At 41.5% G+C, this 24,351-nt stretch overlaps 1 protein-coding gene across 1 annotated transcript; it reads right to left on the minus strand.

Annotated features, from left to right (window-relative positions):
• Positions 1 to 440: 440 nt before the first annotated feature.
• Positions 441 to 23,450, minus strand: sh3bp5b (SH3-domain binding protein 5b (BTK-associated)). The gene is made up of 9 exons (XM_028426343.1): positions 23,141 to 23,450; positions 21,975 to 22,037; positions 17,377 to 17,505; positions 6,608 to 6,772; positions 6,384 to 6,514; positions 5,368 to 5,410; positions 4,930 to 5,149; positions 3,717 to 4,070; positions 441 to 1,762 (listed from the first exon to the last, which is right to left on the minus strand). The coding sequence occupies exons 1-9, from the start codon at positions 23,216 to 23,218 to the stop codon at positions 1,488 to 1,490; spliced, it is 1,458 nt and encodes a 485-aa protein (XP_028282144.1). The 5' UTR covers positions 23,219 to 23,450; the 3' UTR covers positions 441 to 1,487.
• Between the last annotated feature and the right edge of the window lie 901 nt (positions 23,451 to 24,351).

The following is a 24,351-nucleotide window of genomic DNA, read 5'->3' on the forward strand; positions in this document are numbered from 1 at the left end:
CCCTGCTATACCACTGAGCCACTGCTGCCCAAAAGGAGCTGTGATGGGATTACATCCCTAAATCAGTACAGTATTCTCAGAGAAGTGTCTGCTATAAACAATTTTTGTTGTGTGCTGTTTGTTCAAAAGTTATGAGTGGTCTGTAAGGAGAGGGTTTTGAGGGGGTTCCCAGTTTTAAAGCCAAAGGTGAGAACCAGATCGAGGGTGGGATTATGACAGTGTGTGGGTTCATTCACCATCTGTGAAAAACCTCTAGGAGTGATTGTTACGATCCTTTTGATGGAACTTAAGGGTTTTAAGGACAGTAACACAAGAACATAATTGAGAGTAGTCCGTGTATAGGCAAAATTAATGTTTACCATTTTTAATTTAAATAACCAAAATTACGTTTAATTAATAATTAAAAAATATATAAAAAAAAAAAAAACATGTGAGAGATGTAAACCAGCAGTTATACCAAACAAAACCTAAAAGAGGAGATACAATAAAACCATACCTAAACTTATCTGAAAACAACCAATCTAAGAAAGTTGTCTTTGGAGATCAAAAATTATAAATCAATTACACATTTTTAGAAATTATTGGGAGGAAAAACAAGATTACTTAGTCAGCATTTCATTTAGGATACTTAATAAGGCCATGAAGAAATACGACATGTTACATTTCAACTTTAAATCATTTCCACAATACAACAAAAATCAAAGTGCATCGTTGTCACCTTTGCAACACTGTACAACAACCACCGTGCCAGCAGATGAGAATTATATACTTACCGTATCAAGTAAAAAATGAAAAAAAAAAGTTCAGTGACTCAATAATGTGCACTTAAAGATCGCATTCATTAACATGTGCTTACATTTATTATTTACTAGTAAGTCATTTGTTTCAGGAAACAGATGAAACACACCTTTCAGTTGCCACCATGACACTTAATATGTATTTAATATGTTTTGTAATGAAATGTCATTTTTTGTGTTTAAATATTTGAAATTTGTACATTTACACAGTGAATGCTAGTTGATTTTTGGCAAAAATAACATTTTAACCCCTTACACTTAATGTCAAAAAATAAAGTAGTCATTTATTGTTATTTATCTCCACATGTGAATTTTATTCAGCTTTATCTGTTGAACTTAACAGGACATCACCTCTGCATGTTTTACTGCATGCTTTGTGCCATTAAACAGTATTATACTTTATAGAGCAGATCCAAGTTAAACGGTTATATGCTGGCTACTAGTGCACATTTGCAAAGCCTTTTTCAGCTTATGGCGAAAATGATAAACTAAAACAAACATGAGACAATAATTTACCCAGTTCTCCATTCATCACCTATAATCAAGTGCTCTTTATTTCTCAGTCCAAATGGTGCATTGTCCTTCATAAAAGACACGGCGTCACATCGCTGCCAAGATGCAAAGGAAATGTTTATATATATATATATACACACACCAGAATGTGGTGGCAGCTAGCTTATTAACAGTTTCTCAAACTCCTTTGACCAGGACAACAGTCTGCCCGCGCTCCGTCTTCTGCGAACAGCTGTCTGCGCTTCTGTCGCCTCGGGGGCGTCTCAGGTTCAGAAAGCTGAAGCGCGACTCCAGGCTGAAGCTCCTCTTGGTGCTGAATGCAGAGCTGCTGCTGCTGCTGCTCCTGCTGCTGCTGCCCCTGTTGCTACTGCCCCTGTTGCTGCTGCTACTGATGTTATTGTTGCTGGCCGGAGCGTTGTCCAGATCCTCCTCTGCACCTTCGGCCCGGTCACCTGCAGCACAGGACAAGCTCAGTGAACTAACAGGTGGACAGACAGACACAGCTTGGAGGTCATTTCCTCTGTGCGGAGGACTCTTACACGTGAGGTGCTCGGCATGCTGTCACTTTGACTGATATTCTCTATTGGTACAGCAGGTGTGAGGCACAGGAGAGTGTACGTTTTACCCAGAATAGATTCCCAAGCATCATCCATCTCACTTCTATGTGGCTTTCCCCTGTGCAACCGCACGTGCTGCGGACAAATGGACTCATTTCTAGCCTATTTTTTCATGTGATTTCTTCCACACATTTTGTTGTGCACGGCTATGTGAAACAATGCAGCCCATTTTATTAGTAATCTATTTATACAGTAAAACTGAATCACAGATTACAGTTAAAGATCGAATTACTATAGGAAATCTTTCCAGGCTCATGCCATAAGACTGTACAACACCTCATCTCTGTGCCAGAGATAACACGGACTCACTGCTGTAAGGGACACATTCTGCACAAGGTTTAGGTTTTTAACTTTCAAATTGCACACTGTTGTTCTAGTATCATATCATTTCATATCTTCATACCAAACTGCACAATCCGATTTAGACTTATGTATACCTGCACTACAAATTGCACATTTTTGCTTCTGCACCTATGTTTTGTTTTTTATCTTGCTGTAAATAATGTTTATACCGTTTAATTTTTACCGTTAGGTTTATTTTTTAGTTTGCTTGAGTGCCTGTATTTTGCTGCTGCAATAGTGAAATTTCCCAGCTTGGGATGAATAAAGTATTTAGTATTCTATTCTATTCTCCATTACATCCCCTTGTGAAAACTGCATTCAAATATTTCCCACATTCTGTTTGAAAGAGCAAAGAAATGTTTTAATGCCACAGCATTTCCTTTAAGAAAGCTTTAATTTGTATAGAGAACCCAACCAAGGTATGCCATGATACTATGTAGTCCCTGCTTTAACCAAGTGACCCTATAAGCATTTCACATGCACTTGAAGTGAGGAGTGGTGTTATCAAGAAGTTCAAAGACAGTGAAACAGAATGAGGCTGGCAGAAAAGAAAACATTTGGGAGACAGAAATGTCTAAAAGAGCTGGGAACAACTGCCAAGATACTTAGTGAATGTAGTCTGGAACTGAAGAGTCACTAGAGTCCTGCACTGGTATGGACTGCCAGATTGCAGACCAAGAAAAAAATCCATGTCTGCAGAAAATACACCTCTAACCCAGACTGATGACCCTGGAGAGGGTTTTGTTTCTGTGTACAAGCTAACATTATGTAAGCTTCCTACATAAAACTATTATGTTTGAAAAATGTGTTTAAAAAAGTATTTGCTTGAGTAAACAGAATGTGGAATATATAAAAAAGAATTACATTTTCATTTAATCAATTTTGTCTCTAGTGCAGCACAGATTTAATTATATTTAGCAGCCATGATTCCTTCAAATGTAAATGTACCCTTGGATTGCAGTAGTGTTTGTAAAGGATCCTATCCCAGCATTCATTGTGTACTGCTGAGTAACTGCTGCAGTTACAGGCCAGATGACAGAGCATACAGTCTCACTCTTTGACACACAAATTATAATATATTAGAAAGACAAAACACTGAGGTCGTCACGGCATCCAAAGTAACAAACAATGACACGAATACAGCATGGCCCAATACGAACAATGAGCCTCTGTTGCTACTGTTGCCTCCAGGTCTGGTTGTGCTGACTGAAAATTACATACAAGCAGCATAGGAAATACTTATTATATTTCAAGATCTGCCATGCTCACATGGGTTTCCTTTTTATGACAATAGTTTTTTTGTTTTTCTGATCATATCCCATACATGAGCCTTCTTAAAAAAATACCTTGTTAGGCCACTCATTTTGCTTTGTGGTACATTCCGGTGTTTTTATTATCATTCTAAAACATATAGTTTACTACATTAATTTAAGTTTCTTGTCCTTACCTCTCTCCAGGTCACACTCAGGCGACGACGCCCCGCTGCACTCACTGCGAGGTCCGAGCACCGGAGAGATGAGGCCGAAGTCGGACAGCGACACGGTGCTGGGGAGATCCAGACTGCAGGGCCTAGACAGAGGAGCCGGAGAGGACGTGGAGGAAGAGGACGAGGGAGTTGGCGAGGGAGATGAGGAGGAGGACATGCAGGAGGAAGAGGAGCTGGCGAAGGGGCTGGGCGACAGGAGGTCCTGAGGGCTGCTGGGAGACGAACCCAGGCTGCAGGTGGACCGAGTCTCAGAGTCCTCTTCGGACATGATGCTGCCGCCGGCACACGGCTCGTCATCAAAACACACTGATGCCACTGCAGGGGGGGAAAGAAATGGAAAGAGGACGGATGAGCAGGAAAGTGGACATGAAGTGTCTCATCATGTTTAGACGAGGTGTTTCATTTTACCTACATAATTCAGAGCACACGAGCACATGTCTTATTCTCAGCAGCACATCTGCTCTTAACATGAAAGTGGCAGAGGCTAGACTGCTGTTACCATGGTGATGTTAACCTAGTATTCTATAGGCAGTATTGTGACATGAACTTATAAATGTATATAAACATTAACGATACACAGATATTAATTATACATATCAACACTGTTGGATAATTTGAATAAAGAACATTAAGTGAAGTTTATAAGTCTACAAATACATAACATGAGACAGGCCTAAAGTGAAATCTACTTCTACATATTTAAACCGATGGAAGTTTTTCTTGTTTACACCATCAGCTCTCCTGTTTACTTAGAAACCCTTTAAAACCATGGCCTTGATCAGATTTTCCAGGGATTATAACCAAGTATTGGAAGAAGCTGACAGGAGTTCAGTGTGTGTCCCTGATTTCTCATCCAGATAGACTTATATGAATAGTTGCTTGTTCCCAGCCAGGACGGCAACAAACATCAACAGCAAACCTTTGAAAGATGTCTGAATGTTCCTACACTTGTTTTAACATTAAGAGAAGCACCAGCTCTGGGACTTATCCTCATCACAGCCACCCCTGACATTTAGAGGGTCACCAGGTGAGCGGCTCTGACTGCAGGCAGACAGGGGAGCAACACGCTGGGAATGTTTGCCCTTTACTAATTGGCCTCGAATCGTCTGCTGCACACTTCAAAAGGCAGACAGATACCTCACCACGATTAGAACTAACATTCAACTGCACTCACTGGAGATTCCGTCAGACTCCATCTTAAAGCTGGAGATGTCATCCCCAGAAATGCTGTCTCCCTCGGCACCGACTCCGCGCCCCCGTGGGCCCATGGCGGAGCTTCGGCGACGCTCGTGGATCTCGTCTGAGATCATCTCCAGGTTCCGGAGGGCCGCCTTGTACTCGCCTTTGGCCTGAGAGAGCTTGGCCTGTCGCTCGTCCACGTTCTTCTTCAGGTTCTGCGGGAAAGACAGGAGAGGAGGATGCTTGGGAGGGCTTCAGATCAGTGATGTTGAGAGCAGACTTGCACTAAAGCTAAAGCTCTGTATTACAGAGGTGACCCTCAGAAGAAGAGAAAAAAGTAACTATAGACAAGCTATTTGATCAGGATCAACACTGTGGGATCAATAACTTTTGAAGACTAGTGGTAAATTACAACTGAGTAGTCATCACGTACCTCCAGCTGCAGGTAGTACTTTGCCTTCATCTCAAAGTAGGGCCTGTGGAGGAGGAAGAGAGGTCAGGTAAGAGAGAGAGAGGGTGATGAGATCAGAGGGGAAATAATACAGAGCAAACCAGAAAAAAAGTGGTACCCACATCATCTCCATGGCAACCAAGCAGAGGAGAGGGAGATAAAGGGGATGTGATGTTGGATGAGCAAATGATGCAGAATGGATTAACACCCTGCTGAGGCGATGCGCAGCAAGGCTGCAGCTCAAAATACAGTTAGAGTTGGTCCAATAAAAAAAAAAAATAAAAACAGTTTGAACTTTTAAAATTCAGACTGTTTAGGTGGTGAGAGGTTTATTGCTTAGAGGGCCGAGAGCAATAAACTGCAACGTTCATCGATGTTGCTCCTTTGGGTTTGTGGTGCAGATGAATAAAAACTAAATTATTTTTTCCAGCTTATAAACTGCTTAATTTAAATAATATCTATATAATAAATCATTTGAAAAAAATCACCTCCATGTGAAGAAATCCTGACACAGACACTGTTTAATGTGTGAATTTCCGGTGGCAGCTGTATCGGTTATTCTTTTCAGGACAAGAGCTCGTGACTGTATTTCACTTTTGCCGACTTCCCCTTCAACACCTGACTGCTTTTTTAATAAAACAGACCACTACACCATGTGGTTGCTACTGAGCCCTGTAGTTTCACCGCTATAGAAAGCAGCCGCTTTCAGCTGAATAGAGAAGTATACACACAGATTTAATCTTAAGGGACAAAATCAGTTGGTAGGGTTTTTGCATTCAGTTCAAGATAAAAGATTCAAAATAAAAGGCTTTAATTCTTCATTTGCATTTGTCAGTCGTGTGCTGACAGTCTGCTTTAGAGGCTCAGCAGCTTGGGGCCCCCGCTGTGTCCACGTGCCAGTCCAGCAATGGACACACAGTCCAAACATACAATACATCCTGGCTTGTATTGTGCATTTAGATCATCAGTCATATTTTGAAATTGTGCTGGGTTCTTACTTAGATTTGTTGATGGTGCGTTTGAGTTTCTTCTCCAGCTGCTTCATGCGACTGATCGCCGCTGTGTATTTGGCTGCCGTCTCCTTGTGCACCAGCTCACTTTTGGTCTTAGTATGCTCCGCCTCCATCACCTATTAACAGCCAATCAACACTCACTGTCAGCCACCGCTTTATTTTCAGATCACGATAAAGATTTTATAGACATTTTTTTTTTAAAATTATACCCGCTGTGTGGCGTGGTTCAGCATCTCCTGCCAGGCTGAGTCGAACTGCCGATTGTCTTCCTCCAAGAGCCTCTGCTCAGCCAGGGAGATGGTTTCCTTCGCTGCCCGCAGGACCTCAGTGGCTCTCTGGAAATCTTGGGTGGCCTTTTGCGCCTCCAGCTGTGCCTGCAGGATAAACAAAGAGACAGTCATCGTCTCCATCGCACACCAAAAGCCTGAATTTACACCTTACAATCAGTGCAAGGTCACACACTGCTACAAATGTGCACCTGAAGGTTTCTATTTACAGGTAAATAAATAGAAATTACAGGACTGAATGTTAACACTAAAGCTCTTTGCCTGAGCGGTGTTACATAAGATGATGCTGACATCACTTGTCTGCTTCACGTGAATCTGTACAGCCGAGAATTCACATGCATGCAGGTTCACGGTGTGGATGACCGTGTTACATGTGGAAGCACGGTCACTGCAACATGTGCTCCCCGTGGATAAAGAACAGAGGTCCGACTCACGGAATACCATGTAAGAATGCATGACGCACACATCCCTCAGTAAATATTAACTGAACTGAGAAAGCCTTGTAAAAAAATATATTTTAATTTAAAACATGCACTTTCTTTAAGAAGCATAAAAATGATCAGTCTGTATTTTGTACAATTAATTTAAAGCAACTTTTTGTGTGAACGTTTGCTTCATTGGGCACAAGTTAGAGACATATTCACTCTGTCAGTGTTATCGGCTGCTGTCAGCTCTGCCTGAACACATTAGCCGCAGCCTTCAACTCACACTGTTATGCAGGCCGATAAAAGATACATAGAGAGACCATAAAGGCTCAGAGCTGCTGCAGCATCTGTGCTGCAGCATCTCACTCCTATTTGACTCCAGCTGTTACAGCTACGCAGCAAAGGATCCCACTGTTTGCATCAAGAGATGTGGAGAGTCACATTTCAATCCCTCACATCCCCTTCTGTGAGGTCCACATTTGACTTTCAACCACTTTTGAAAGGCTCACTTACATCCAGCTGATGCACCAGCATCACATTTGTTCTAAATATATATATTTTTTTCTTGGAATAGATCCAAAAAGATGCGAATGTCTCTAATCTTTTACCTGTCAATAAAACAGCTGCAATAACAGCTGGTAGTTTGCAATGTCAGGGGACTTCATGATGGCGAGTGACCATCATGAAAAGAGCACTTCAACAGTTAACCAGCAAGTCAGGAGAAGCTCATCAACGAACAACTCTTAAGCAGCCATGAAATGTAAACTGTCTTATGTGTCTTTATGTGTCTTATATTCAGAACGATGCAGTGAAAGTACTTTGCAAAGCAGTTGGATTCTCCTGATAGAACACACACTCTTACAAACCCATCTTTGCCAGGATTTGGCCATGAGCTGTCCGCCAACCACTAATTACTTTGTTGCATAATAGGGGAAAGGAAAGGAAAGACACTTTATCTTTCCCCACCACAAAAATGACTAAGATGTTTGGATGGATTTATCAATATGAATTTTTGAGAGAAATCACCAGAATTATCTGAGATGTTTTAATTTCTCAGCTGCACTACCAACACTTATGAATAATTTGTGCATTAGTACACCTACAGTGGTGACAAATAAGACAGAAATGTTGGGTTTACATTTCAGGCTGTACCAGGGCCAGATGCAGCAACATAGGCCCAAACACCGTGAGACTAGCACTACCGTGTTTCACAGGAAGGATGAGGTTCTTATGTCAGAATGCAGTGTTCCTCTTTCTAAACTAAAATAATGCTTCTCATTTCAAAAGCTGATGTTTGGGGGTCATATTTATGTAGAAATTATAAAGCACCACTGTACATTGTACTCAGACCACACCTTTAATGGCTAACTACTGAAAGATTGTCCAAGGAGTGGTGGGAGTGTGTGCAGTAAGCCGTCACTCAAGCTCACTGTATGAACTTAATAATACATAACAAGAAGTGTGTGAGCAGCTTCATACAGCCCATGAGAGGAGAGTATATGCATAATCCACTGTACAGTACAGTGCATAATGTGATGAATCATCACTGATGTGCTGCAGTAAGCAGGCTTATCTCTCCCTCTCTTTCCGCTGTCAGCATTCCTCAGTTTTTTGATGTTTTGAAGGAAACACAAAATAGCATAGCAAAAAGAGGGGACAGTGAAAATCAGTATCTCTGACTCAGGCAGCTGGGGTTTGCTGAATGATAAATCAAGAGCTGATTCTACTGACCTAGTTTGCCCAAGTCAAGTTACTGCACAAAGAGTTGCTGGATATCAGCTGAAAACAGGCTAAATGTCAAGGCAGCAGTTTTGTTTTGTCACAAACAGGCTAAGATTAAGACAGACTTTGTCATATTTATAAGACACAATAAGAGTTCTCTTTAACGACTTATACTGAAAAGTGAATAACTGGGACTGCCTTTACAGAAGCTGCACACAATTTAAAGGTTTTTTGGTTTTTACTTTGGTATGGATGTTGGTATAGATTATGTTTACATTGTCCTGATGCAGTCACATGAAGCCATATTTCCAAGAATGTGTCTATCTGCACTTCCATTCCACAGATTCTGTATCTGTCCTACAGCAGCCTTTTCCGTTAACCTCTGGTCTGCAGACGCTCTGACTTCACCACATGCTCGCTACTAATTTCATTATCGATGGCGATCAGCATGCCAGCACAGCAAGATCCTAACAGCATCTGCCTTGTTGCCGTCATGTGCTCGGCTTTGTGTTCTAGGCTGCCTAGAGGGCCATGTGCCACCTACAGTAATGTCTCTTATGTTGCGTCAGGCTCATATACATCAGTATTAAAGCACAACTTCACCGTCGTTGTGCAAATAAAGTATTTTACATTTTATCAAAGCTCGTAAATAACTAGAATTTGGACTTTTTCTTTGCCTTTTTTTGGCTGCCTTGAGCACCCAAACCCATACCTTGTAAAAAAGCCCATCTAAAAATCCTACTCCCATACTCCTATCATCCACTCACACATACACCAAGCAAGCAATGATGCCAGCAATCAAGACAAATTAAAACATCTCGATGCTATACAATGTCTACGCAGCAACCAAGTACATCAAATTAATACATACGCATGTTGGACACAATACAGAGAGACAAGAGAAAGGAAGCACATTTAAAGATGTAGAGGTGGACATGGTAGTAAGATGTTATAGCAACATCTGTGAATCGTCTGTCCAGCAGGAATATCACATGCACATACCATGTGCTGCTGACTGCCTTACATTTGAATAAACTGTCACTGATATGGGGCCTTGTATAGTTGCAACTTGTAAAACATTCTATGGGCAAAAAAATGACATGAAATGCAACAGAACACTTCTGCCTCACTCCGACTGACAGGCAAAACAACCAGCAACATGGCTGCTAAAGACAGATGGACCTGACAGTGATCCTCAATACTGGGAAACTACACAAAGCAAAACCTGAGGGCCTTGAAGCAAAAGAACTAGTGTGCAAAGGCAAAGAACACCGACGCCCTCTCTCCATCTCTCAGACTGTCTGATTACTGCCTCACAGTGCTGGAGTTTTAGTCATATTTTTCTTTTCTACCTCCTCCCCTCCTCCCCTTCTTCATCACGTTGCCCACTAGAAACCCATTTTACACGTGCTCACCCCCCCCCCCCCCTCCTCCCTCATTCTGTCAGGCATCACACACTCTGCTTCTTCTGAGAAATAAACCATCCAGGCGGCATAAGGAGGTCTTTCTGCTCAACTACGGTACTCAGCATGTTTGTTGACTGATTTAGCTTGTGACACATACACTTCTGTGTATGTTTTTTTCCTTCTGAAAGCAGAATCTTTCATGGCATTGCAATGCAATGCGTGCAAACAAATGAAGCACAGAGACAAACCACTAAATGTGTGAAAGTGTTCTAGCCTGCCTCTTTTATCCTAGTTTTCCTATACAGAGGCCGGCAAGTCTGTGCCGACTAAGCTCCGTTATACCTACTACACACCACCTCCACCTTTAACATTCAGCTTGGCTCACATCAACATGTTGGTGCTACTTCCTGTCAGGCTGTAATAAAGGTGTCTGCACCACAGCAGCTCTTCCTCTTAATAATGTGGTAAGAATAAGAAAAAAAACCCGCAAGTCTCATTTCTCCTTGTTTCCAGCCCTTCATCTCCTCATTTCACCTCCTTCATTTTATTTCTGGTTTTTATACTCTCCCCCCTGCTTTATCACCCTGCCTCTTTCACTCATGCTCCCCCTCTTTTATCTTTATTCACATGTCTCCTTCCATTTATCACCAGGACTCACTCCTATCATCACCCCGTCTCTCTCTCTCTCTCTTCTGCATCCATGTCTCTCTCTCTCTCTCGCTCCCAGTCCATCGCTTTCTATATCTCACTTAATCACTCTGATTTTCTGTTCCACTTTTTATCATCACTTGAATCCATCCTTTAGTTTCCTTCTACACCTCTCTGCATCTCAGCAGTGCAAGGGTTTCATCTCTTCCTCTCGACTTTTCTTAATCACTCCGCACACAGCTGTATGAAAATCAGGCAATTCTCAAGGGAGGAGCTGACGTGTAACTACTGCAGGACTTCACAGACGGATGTGCCGTTCCCTCCATTGCTTTGCTAAGAGAGTATACATTGTAAATGAATTTGTAGAGTCTCACCGCACTTCCATAATGCCCTTCAGATCTGTGTATCGGAAGGGAAAGGAAGAGGGATGAGAGGACAGGAGAGAGGACGATTGTCATCATCAGTCAGAGCTGTCGAAGAAAGGCATTCTGGGGAAATGAGCTGTTAGATCATAAAAAGACTGACCCACTGACCTTCACTTTGTCCTGTGAAGATGAAAAGAAGACATGCTTAGACTTCAAAGTCTTTTTTACCAGTTTGTTTCTTCTTCACTTCTTCTTCGTACTAATCTAAGAGGAGATATTTTCCCAAATCTCCTGGTCCTCCACTAGAGATCGGTGCTCAAAGTGACCCGATTTGGCCAATTTTCCCTAGGAAAATGTAATTATGTTTATCTCTTATCCTCGATCGAGTCTGGCAATTAATTTCCACTGAGGAGGAAACATTATGTGGGACAATGATTTCTTTCAAAGAGCCGTTTTCAAAGGGTCGTAAACATGTTGTCCTTTCCATCTTGGCATGCCCACCTAAACCTCAATTTTATGCCGCTGTTTATTTCAAAGGATGGGTGAGGTAACTGTGGCTGGCCTAGATATGTGTGAGAGTGTTGTCACAGCAGCAGGGAGGAAGCCTTTGCCACTGATCTCCACTTCATGGACTTTAACATGGAAATTAACCCAGATTCAACTACTGACAGTTCAATTTTTCCTTCATAATGCAAAACTAAAAACTGTGACCACATATGTACTGAGAGCACACACCCTTCCGCGCCCTTAATGAGTCATCGTCTAAGGAAACCAGTCACCAACCAAAAAAAACTGTCTGTCAAAGGCTGGTCCAGGGACGTGCCTGCCAGAGCTATTATGAAATAACGGACAGGCCAATGGTGCTATAACAATACAATGCACATCCTGCACACTCACATACACACAAACACACACAGAATCCCAGGTGGTCATGGCAAAACCAGATGGCTCTGACCTTGCAGCAGCAGCAGCTTTCTCTACTGCTCCCTCCTGTGAATCCCTAAATCCCTCTATCTTTCAATCCATCCATCCATCCATCATCACCCTCCCTCCTCCATGTGTGCACCTGCAGTGCCTGCCAAAAACACAGCCAGCAGGGGAGGGAGGGAGATAAACAGAGCGAAAGAAAAGGGGATGACAGGAAATAGGAGACTTTTTAATTATGATTAATATATTGCAATAAAAACTAAAAACAAAACACATTCTCTGAATGCAACTGAAAATGTGTAAATGTGTAAACTCATCACCAGGTTAGCACTTAAGCTAGCCTGCTTCTGTGTTACAATTTGCAAGCTACCAGCTGTGGTACTTCACTCTGATGGTTTAAGTCTGGGTAGGAAACTAAAAAAAAAATGCAAGGACAGCTGTACGGTTTTGTGTGTGTGTGCTTTATTGAGATTATATATTAATCAAGACTATGTATTCTCTTTCCCATCGTCTCACATAAACCAAACCCATTTCCAGCTTAGCATCTCCTCCCACCCCTTTACACGCACCCCTCCTCTTGTCTATATGAGCCTCATCTGTCTAATGGGACTGGGACAGGACTGCACAGGTTTTGTCCCTCACTGCTGACACAGAGCCAAAACAATCCCATCCATTAAGTCAGGCATGTAATTGTTGCTCTTTCTCACCATCACATCCCCAACCCCTACCCCACCTCCACTATGTGCCCACAGCTTTCACTCCTAGCTGTATAAAATCTCCTTCTAGCATGTCATCTTAACAGCCAGGGATTTGCTTGGGCTTACCCCCTGCTTCACTAACCCATTTCTCTTTAAATCCTCTGACATCTGTTCAGGCCATCATTAGACATTGAGAATGGATCCACAGATCACAATATGACCAACACCAACAAAGTGGCAGTTGATCCTCCTAACTGCAAATGTACTCCTCACTGTCTCCACGGCACATCCCCATTTTGACCTCAGAATGTCTTTTCTTTTAAACACGTAGTCTGTTTCTCATATCAAGAAACTTTGCATCTACAGCATGAGAGGTGAAGTGGAATAAATTGTGAGTCCAATGAATATTTCATAGATTAAAAAAAAACTTCTGAAAGTTCAACATGAGCTCCCTCCAGAGTCAGCACTCTTAAACCGTGCGTCTTTGAAGCGATGTGCACTCGAGCAATCGCTCGCAAACTTTTTAGCTTGGTCGCCCTGACCCACTTCCTCCGTGAGTGTTCAGGTCACCCCAAGTGCAATACCCGCCTGACAAACCTTTACAAGCAAGATGAAAGGGAAAAGAGTTTAAAGCTATTAAAGTCCAGAGACACAGAAAGGTCGGTTTGATTCATGCAGCCTTTATGTGCGTTCACCAGGAGCGTCCTTGAGGGACAAAGTTCAGCCTGATCACAAAGAGCTGAATCACACATGTACTTAAGAGAGAGATGTTTCAATTACTTTTAATCACCATGTCACCAAGCATCCAGCACACTTTAGAAGATGTTTGAATACATGTGGAATCATGCAAATACACCTGTATGTTAAATTGTTGTCACATGACTGCTGGGTGTGCAATCATGACTTCCTAAGGGTGCTATGCAGATATATAATATATATAGAATGTTACATGTGGAAATGTCTAATTGTAGAATAAAGCATTTCATAACAATTTTAAGCTTAAGATTGGTAATATATTTTGGCAAATGTCACATATGTTGCATTAAAGTACCATCAAAATGTTCAAAGTCTGGTAATTCTGCCCGTTTATGTAGTTTGGTGACTTTATTGTTTGAGTTTATTGTTTTTTCTACCAAGCCCCTGGCAGAATGACGAGCTATTGATGCATTTGACACTAAAAATCAGGAACCACTGCATTTATGTTACATATGGTGCATTCAAATACCATGATTATGGCTGTTTTTGAAGCAGTTTGAACCTGGTTTGTATTGGAAAGTTTAAAGTTCTGTTAATGAAGCAGTTAAAATCCACTGGCAGGATAGTGGGGTCTGATATGTTTGAATGTATGTATGTATGAAATATGAGCAAATATTTACATGACTTCATTAAGTTCGTAGTGATTTTTGCCTATTTTTGAGGCAGTGAATCTCAGTTTATGGGTGGTGGTGTCTACTGGAAACCTCAGTCCTGGGTTAAAGGGTTCCAAAGCATCTAACTTGTTTTGATACTCCGATTACAATAGGAGCTCTATTTTACAGCCTTCTATTGTTTTCAATCCAATTTTAATGATTTTTCAAACCCCACTGAAGAACGCAGCGGGGAAGCCCTTAATGTGCTCCTGCATGACTCATGTATCATCTGCTGTCAGGAAGATGTCTAATATTCTAATGAAGATAATCAAATAACTCAGAGTTATAGGTCTGTGCTTTATCTGCTGTTTAGAGTCAAGGTTAAACCGAGTCATTTGTCACTATCTGCCATCACAGCCTCCGTCGCCGTCGCTCCCTGGGCGCTGCCTGCTCCTTATCTACAACTGCAAATAATGTTTCTTATCAAACTGAGTGGGACAGTGATGGGGGGAGCAGGAAGAGAATGATTTTCTGAATGTGTGAACAAAACAGGCATAAAGAAAAAAACACACAAAAGAAAGTTTATAACAAGGCAAGTATGTATTGAATACCCTGATTACATCATCCAAACTCCGCCGACTAATAAGCTCACAAAAAAGCCAAACGCTCTGCTGCATTGTGTCGTAAATAAAGGGCGAGTGGTGGAAGGCTACGCGGGGACGGTGACAAAAAGTCCCAGTGTTTGGAGATATTTTTACTTGGCACATCATTAGAGTAAATGACATCAAGGGGATTGTAAGTGAGTTTTGTCTAACTGTGTCAGGATCCATTTCCATGATGCTCTAGCTGGAATCAGCTTTATTAAAGACATTAGACACCTCATTGAGAAGCAGGAAAGCGTTCAAAGCCTCCGACATGCAGCTACTCTTACTTGATTCAGGCGCTTTCTATTTTGGTTCCAATAGCCTTTTTCAACCTTTTCACAGACTAACAGTGTAGCATTTGCTAAATGTATATCCTCCAAATCTAAGAAATTGTTAGCTCTCTCATTTAAATCAATGCTGGTCTGTAAATTAAATAGAACATTGTCCCTTTAAGGGATACATGAGTAATACCAGCACACTAATACTCACATTCAAATCTTTGTCTTTAGTTGCTTGGATGCAGACTAGTGATGCTAAATGAGTGCAGAGATCTGACAAGAAAAGAGACCTTAGAGAGAGAGGGAGGCACGTGTGATGAAAGGCATCCAATAGGACACAAAACCAAAAGTAAACTTAACAACAACTAAATCTGCCTGGCACTGCAAGGCATTTAGAGAATACACAAATAGATACAGTACACCAGACTGGGAAATGTTTATATAGGCCACAGTATTCAGTCAGTGAGCTTAGAGACGCAGGCTCGGATTTCAAGCTTCAGCTTTTCCAAACATGATTGAGGGCAAATAAAAAAGTATTTCAATTAAAATCTTAGAAAGCATCAAACATCAACACAGCGTTGTTCTACACATACTTAATACATGAGACGACCAAAAATAAAACTAGGCCAGCAGGTGAGCTGACAGGCAGGAGGAAGCAACAGAGCACCGCACGGATCCTCATCCTAGTTCCCTCAGTGCTCATTAATATCTAGGTACACCACAGCCACAGAGATCACTTTCTGCATGTCCTAATTTGACCAACACAGAAATGGTGAAAGCTGCAGTTCCTCCAGTAGCCACCTGAGACAAACTCGAAATGTCAAAATGTCCAACAGCAGAAACAAACAGTGGTGGGAAGGATACTTTGAAAAAGTATTCAGTTACAGAATGCAGATTACAGATTACATGTCCTAAAATGTCGTTTGTAAAGTATTCAGTTAGTAATGTTTTCCAAAAAATATCTTTAGTTCCACCCTTAATAACCCTTACTCTTACAGCTGTGCCTATTATACAGTATAAGGGTTAAAAAAGGACATAGAGCTGAAAAAAGGGGAAGTCCAACTGAAGTGTCACTATACAAAAAATCCTTAACCATTCATTTCAGCACAGTGTGAAAAAATCCCCTTCACATTGCATTTAAGCATATTTTGTATCTCTTCACGAAAACGTGAGTGTAGCCGTCTGGCTGAACCATATCCAGGGTGAGACTACACAATGAAGCCCTTTTAGCATGTCTGCGCTTCCTGGCTAAGCTTACAGCTGTACAGGCTCTTATCGAGATGTGCAGGTGGCTCCTTCCCCTTTTATTTACACACATCACGCAGCCACCCTTTTAGCCCAGGCTTAGCTGAAAAGGGAACTGAGATCTTGATCTAGCATGATTGTGCAGTTCTCCTTCCTCGCTAGTTTAGGTAAATATGTGAATTTTACACATCAACCTTACTGACATGGATAGAATGGAATCCCCCTTTCTCTTCGACATGAAAAAAACAAAGGGCTATTATAACACAGGAAGACAACAGGAGGAAACATTTATACCTGAACTAACAAAACAAACTTTGCCACATCATCAGGCCAATAGAAGAACACTAATTATCTCAAATGGATTGTAAAAAGGGCATTTTATGTCCTTAAATTTAGGAGGATCTGTTTGATGTCAAATTCTCTGTGTATTTTTGATGCTAGGGAACAAGCTATGCATGGACCAGAGAACACTGCTAGCTGCTAAAAGAAGAAGCAAAGTGAGGGCCAATGTAGTGTGTATCTTTTAGAAGAGATTTTGTAGATTTTGTCATAAAAACAGACCACATGTCTATTTAACCCGATTCATATCCACTCTGCATATATAGGCTGCCAGCACCTGGCAGGCTTAAAATAGAACGAGAACACCTACATGTCCATGAAATCTCATGATGTCCTCTGTGTGCACCTGCACAAGGGATTATAATCCCAGTTTTAGTGACAGCGGTTTTAACTCAATAACAATTTAAGCCATGAAGACTCACCTGAGACATGACCTCATTTGAAAGCAAAAGCAGCGAAGTCTCAAAGTACAAAATAAATGACAACAACCAGGCCATGCATTAACGCACTGAATATATAATGGGTAGGCCTGTGTAGTGTGTAGTTGTGTGGACACAACTGAGACTAGATTTAGCCTTTGCTTTGACAAGATATGTAAAGGCGATCCCTAATGTTTTGACCTGTGTTCACACACTGTTGACTGACCTGTCGGGCCAATCTGCGGGCTTCCCAGTAAGGCTTGGACTCCTCCACGGCTTTGCCGATCTTCTTCACCAGCTCATCCAGCTTCACCGTGGCCTCCACGAGAACCGAGCGAAATTTCTGCCTCGCATCCTAAACAAAAGGAGACACTTTTAAAAATTGAAAATAAACTGCATGTGTGGGCATTGAAGAAACTGATGAATCAATGTTTCGCTGCCTGGTTTTCAAAACACAGAAGGCAGCTTCAATTAAAAACACAGACTGCTGCACTTCTTTCTACAGGGATTTGAGGGTTCAACACAAACAGTGAACGCTGCCCTTGAAGTTCTCCAACAAACTCGCCTGATAAAAGCTGCATTTTAGACCTCAGCCAAAGAGCCACTTAGTGAAAATCAGCTATGCAAAGCACTTAAGATAAGAAAGGAACCAACCAATGGCAAAACAAAGCCAGGATCATAGTGCTCCATGTGTATTTGTCTCCTACCCTTTTGGCAATGGTTATATCTTTTGACCACATGTTGTATAGTGGTGCTTGAAGGTTTGTGAAGCCTTTAGAATTTTTTGTATTTCTGCCTTTATACAACCCAAAACATTAGCCACATTAGAAACACTCACAGGTGGACACTATCAATGAAATATGCAAGTGCCCTGTTTTACTTAAACAGCAGTGATATAATAAAATCCGTATCATGGCAGAAATAAAAGAATAACTATCATCAGGTTGAAAATGGTTGGAATGGTGACCTGTCCAGGGTCCCAGCTGGGATAGGTTCCAGCCCTCTGTGACCCTGTACGGCAGGACAAAAGTGGGCTCAGAAGATGGATGGATGGATGTTTTGAATGAGAAGCATAATATTAAGACAATTACTCCATTCTATTATAAGAACTTTACCACATTTGTAAAACATGGTGGTGGTAGTACCATGGTTTTTCCTGTTTTGCTGCTTGTAAGCCAGGGAATTTTTTTTTTTTTTTTTTTGGGGGGGGGGGGGGGGGGGGGGTTAGACCTTGCGGACAACTGATCAGGAGTTAGCAGAAATTGGTAGTTGCTGCACAAGAAGGTCACAGCAGATACAGAAAGCAAAGGTTCACATACTTTTGCCATTCTCACACATGCAATGAAGAATCATTTTCAAGGGTAAATACATGACAAAGTCAAACATTTGTGTTTTTGTTTGACTGGGTTCCCCTTTTCTTCTCTTTTTTCTGTCAGGACTCATGTGAATATCAGCTGATGTTTTAGGTCTTCCAATTCAGAAATATATACAAATCTTAAAAGGTTTACAAACGTTTGAGTAGCACTCTAGTTCCTGACCCCTGACTTCTATTCAGCTTGAAAAGTGGCAGGTTGAAGGAAATGAAACTCACCACTGTAGAGCTGCCTCAGCTATGAGTCACATACAGGAAGGACGCAAATAAAATAAAAGATAATGCCACTAAAACTCTATGGCTTAATAATGCATAGGAAACATTAGAGACTATTTAATCTGGATAAAGTCGTCACTTCATGGGCCAGATAAAGCTGACACAGTTTTCAGGCCAAAACCCTGGCAGCAGACTGTGAAAATAAATGTCTGATAAAGTTTAGTAAAGTGACAAGAAGCAAAGCGTTTGTTCCATCTTTGAGAGCTTTGTTTATTTCTACTCAAAGGGAATTTCTTAGACTTTATGGTCAACCAAATTTAATCATGGTAATCTTAACTGGCATAAGAGGGCACTGAAGATCCCAATGGCAAGAAACAAGTGGAACAAAAACAAGTCAGAAATATTACAAATCCACACAGGGTATTCTCTTTAAGGGATGGAGATGAGGTCACATTCTACCGTATCCATAAAATCCCTGACCTGGCTTTTAATGGTTACTAACAAACACTTCTGTAAACAAGTTGTTTTGAAGCAAATCACCAAGGTACAAAAACAAAACAAAATAGCTTTCATGAAAACTCTATGGACATGGCTTAAAGACGGTTCATTCGTGGGTTGCAAGCATTGTTTTGCCATGTCAAAATGAGCAAGAGGAAGCGATGTTATGTTGCAAATTATGGTACGCATGTTGCAAGTCTGTTGAAGCAGAACGCATCTTAGCCAGCATTGGGACACAAGGAGATCACCACTGCTAAAGTCCATCCAACCATGATATGTGTAATCTTGATCATGGATCCTGGATGCTTTCTAAACAAACTAAGAACTTTGTACAGTAAATAGCAAAAGCAACATGAGAAACTGCATTTGTGTACATTTAGTGGTTCTGACATAGCTGAACATGAGAAGTAACTAAGGCTCACATGGAGGCGAGATGTCCTCAGGGCTTCAGATCACTGGGTGCAGGTTGTATTAGGGAATCATCATGTATTTTGGTCCAGTTTAATCCAGTTAAGCTTTCATTGCAGTTGAATCCAATTTTACTGATAGAAAACAATATTCTAAAGTGAATTTCTTGAAGTTCAATGAGTGAAAAGGGAACCTCATGACATGAAAAGTCCCAAAATCAAAACTTTATTTGATTCTTCTGGCAGCATCCTTTCATTGAAAAATGATATTAGTGTTTCATGCTCCTGCACTGACAAACAAGAAAACAAACACACTTGTTGTTGTGTGTTGTCCCCCTCCCCCCTTGCATCTACAGATCTTCAGCTGGTCTGGAACAAACAAGTTTTCCTCAAGATCAAGAAAGAAAATGTGTGTATTTTTGATCAATGGTTTGTGTTCTAGGATATCATCTTCATGAGGTAAGTAAGCACCACTTTAAAGGTGCTATTGTGCTTCAGACAAAGATATTCAGGCTGGATATACAAGAGCAGAGAGAAGTAGAAAATCTGCTACAAAAAAATGAGCTGGATTATTTACAGTATATTCCTGCTGGCTCTGTGAAACAGTGACTATGAGGTTAAAAGTGCTGACTTTCAACTTTACAGGAAGGGAGGAATGGTGACCCTTTTCACCCTTGGCTGTGTATAAAAAAGTGACAGTTACCACATCAGATCCAGATTACAGCTTAGAATTAAAGAGGAAAGCGAGCACTTGAAAATAATTAAACCCACAGTAGGCCAAATGCAAGAAACAAAAGCCAGCCAAACAATAATGTAGCAGAGGCATATCCCTTTGTTCCCACCTCTGTCCTTTATTCTGTATCTCACTGTCTCTCCACTTATACAGACTGCAGTGCAGAGTCTCTGTCCTCCCACTCGGACGCTGACACCGTGACGCACTTCAGCTTCAACAGCCCGAGGCATTGTGTCTGGGTATCCGACACATTAAAATATCATTTGCATCTCCACTGTGGAGGTGCATCATCTTTTACTCATTAGTGAAGCTCTCAAAACATGGGGATGATTATCACTCCACATTTTACAAGAAGAAGTACGGCTAATTATGTTCTGATTATTCAGAAAAGTGCTTCTGTGCCTCGACTGTCTGAGCTGACGGGAGAAATCTCACTCAGATATGAAAACTACAGAAAACAAAAATCAGTGGTAGAGAATGAACAAACCGATAAGGTTTTTGCATTTGACCTTATTTTAGCATGCTAACAGGCTTACATGTGTGATTTTTTAACATAAATAAGTAAGCTCAGACTCTGACGTCACATGATGTTAGACGATCTTTATATTCAGTCTATGTAGGAATGCACCAATCCTCAGCTTTGTTCATGAGCCAGCACCCAAACCTGATCCCATTTCCTCTGCAGATACAGCAAGTAGCTATTGAACTTTTCGCTTTATGTGCTCGTTACACGTCAAGTCTACTTGCATGATGCTGCTAACACAGAATTTTAGTGAACAGATTGGCCACATGGGGGAGCCCTATTATCCAATCTATGTAATCAATAGTGGGGCCAATATCTGATATGATATTCTTGATCATAACACAAACCCTACATGTTGTTGAATTTCTAGATAGTATTGGTCAAATCCACCTGTTGGTCTCACAGGTCTGCACTGCTGCCCTACCACTGATCACAGTAACAACCATCACTGTTAAATCCCTCCATCAGCGTTTCATGACACTAAACAGACACGTCGTTTAAAACAAAACCCCGTAAAAGTGCACACTTGTGAATCTTTAAGCTGCTTGAACCAATGCACTATTCTCTCAAGACTTTGGACTTGCGCCTCTATAAAGCTGCATGCAGTGTTGCTGACCTATATAAATGTGAGCCATCAGCCTTTACTGGTTTCTAATGAGATTCAAAGATCAGTTATGCAAGTTAAAAGGCCTGCATTAGTTCTGTTTGGGTCATGGGTTCAGGCCTTCACAATTATGTTACTCCTTTCCTCTACTGTGAAATGTGCCTGCTTGATAGCTTAAATCAGTTTATTGTAACATAACACAGTCTGTCAGTGTGTCTCACAAAACAACTCCTTGTGTGTTGAAACTTGCTGACAGAGAAACAATTTGGCCTGGAGACAGAGCAAAGGTCCAGCTGTAGTTCAGTGAAAAAACTGCTGCATCTGCACGCAGTGACACCTCTAAGATGCAAACTGACAGCCTGAACAAACAGCAAACAGTGTAACAGTGCACTCTTATCAGTCTGCCAACAGACCGCTCCAATGCACGGATAACCTGCAAACACACGTCGCTCACTGTGTACAAAAACTGACCTCGAGCTCCGTCTCACATCTGTTGATGTCATCAGTGGACTGGTTGAGCTTCTCCAGCTCCCCCTGGAAGAGAGGAAACAACACTGAGATGAAGCAAGTTTGAAGAAAAGGTAACCCCAAGATCAAGTCAGAGTCCTGGAACAGAAAATAACCAACTGGGACACAACAAGGGCCACTGTTAGCTGATGGCCAAATCCACATGTCAAAGCTAAAACTGATACCTCAATTACTTGTACCAATCTATATTCAGTTTGATTTATGCTGCAGTACATAAGAAGTCTCCTGCTCACCATGACTGGACAGCACACTGAATTTTATGCAGTGCATTACTGAAAAATCTGTATCAATTCAAGCTATGAATCTGGCCAGAGCCTGGCATAGTTGATGACAAACTGCTCCAGAGAAATGAGTCAATGCAGCCCTAATTTTAAATATAGTTCTAGTAAATACAACAATCCTTTAAATCACTGTAAATTATACAGATCCACTGCCCATGCAGACCCTACTCTAAGGCCTTGGACCAAAAACAAAACGTAGCAAGGGATACAGACAAATGATTCAAGGGAGGACGTGTTGCTCTGACCACGACCGGCTGATGAGACCTAATGAGACACTAAGCAGTGTGCAAGAAAATAGAATTAACCCAAAAACTTTGAGACAAACCTAGTTATGTAAAAACAAAGCATGTGAAAACAGTAACTGTGCAAATGACCTCATCATCATATTAATTAAAGCAGGAAGAACTAGTTTCTCAGCAGACAACACAAGCAGCACACATTACCTTGCTTTGTTTTATTTTTACAGTTTTTATAACAATGACTTTATCTACCGTCAGATCACCATCTACAGAGATGTTTAAGTAGAAAGAAATAACAAACAAAACCTAAATATAATCTTATTATTTAGCATTAGCTTCATCTTCAAGTTATAATGTTTTCTTTAGAGAATATTCCAGTTTATTCACATACTGCAACAGAAATTGAAATCAGAATTAAACCGTCACATACACAAAATAAACAAAAATCATTGTTACTTTTATTTTGGCTACAATAAACTAAACAACTAAATTGTGTTAAACTGGGCTACAGTTGACCATTAGCGATGTTACAAAAAATAATAATAATAATTGTCTTATTTTGGGGAAAAAAACACGGAGGTCCAAACACCTGAATTCTGGGGTCCACCTCTTCGTCTTCGTATTCAGCCTCATCGTCTGACCTGTGCTCTTTATCTGTAGAATCCATGGTGGGGTGACGGAGAGATGCCACCGCCGAACAAAGACGGACGTGACTACAGCCGGGGACACCGCAGTATCTGCACGCTCATCTGTCTCTGCAGGTCACACCGCGAAACCGCCGCCACCTCCGCTCCTCTGACACCTTGATTTTAAAACAAAGGCTTTTCGCAGAGAAACATCCTGGCTTGTCTGCACCGCGCCGAGCAGCTGCGTCCCTCCTCGCTCAGCTCTCCCTTCACACTGAGGCTGCCTGCTGCTGCTGAAATGACCGAGCTCAGCTGCACACAGGGAACGCCCCCTTCTGAGAGGCCGTGGACTGTAGGAGGGGTGATTAGCGCCGTGTAGCGGCGAGGCTTGGTAGTGATTATGAATATTTGAAAATACCACGGGCGTAGATTTGGTCTCACAAGTGTGGTGTGATCAATAATTCTTAGCAGCTGGGTGTAGTATAATGATACTTTGGCCCAATCAGCCTGGTTATATCGCCCCCTGTGGATGCTTTTATATCCTAACATCTACAAGAAACAATCACAATCATTGGTTTTTTATTTGTCTGACCAAGCTCACCATTTTGAATTGTCATGTGGGCTAATTTAAGAGAGGATGTAACTTCACTGTCAAGAATTTAACTGTTATTTACAGTGGGTACAGACATTTTTCAGACCCCCTTAAATTTTTCAGACCAGACAATCTTTTTTTTTTAAGCAGGCTTTCATGTGTCTCTTGCACCGAGGAGAGGCTTCTGTCAGACCATTCTGCCATAAAGCCCCAACTTGTGGAGGGCTGCAGTGATGGTTGACTTTCTCTTATCTCTGGAGCTCAGCCACAGTGATCTTTGGTTCTTCTTTACCTCTCTCACCAAGGCTCTCCCTCTTTTAGCCCAGTTTGGCTGGACGGCCAGCTCTAGGAAGGGTTCTGGTCGTCCCAAATATCTTCCATTTAAGGATCATGGAGGCCACTGTGCTCTTAGGAAGCAGAAATGGCATTTTGGCACAATGGAAATTTTTGTAACCTTGGCCTGATCGGTGCCTCAATTCTGTCTCTGGGCTCTTCAGGCAGGTCCTCTGACCTCATGATCCTCATGTGCTCTAACATGCACTGTGAGCTGTAAGGTCTTATATAGACAGGTGTGTGTCTGTC

This window comes from Parambassis ranga, chromosome 16 (genome assembly GCF_900634625.1).
Source record: "Parambassis ranga chromosome 16, fParRan2.1, whole genome shotgun sequence".
Classification (NCBI taxonomy): Eukaryota; Metazoa; Chordata; class Actinopteri; family Ambassidae; genus Parambassis; species Parambassis ranga.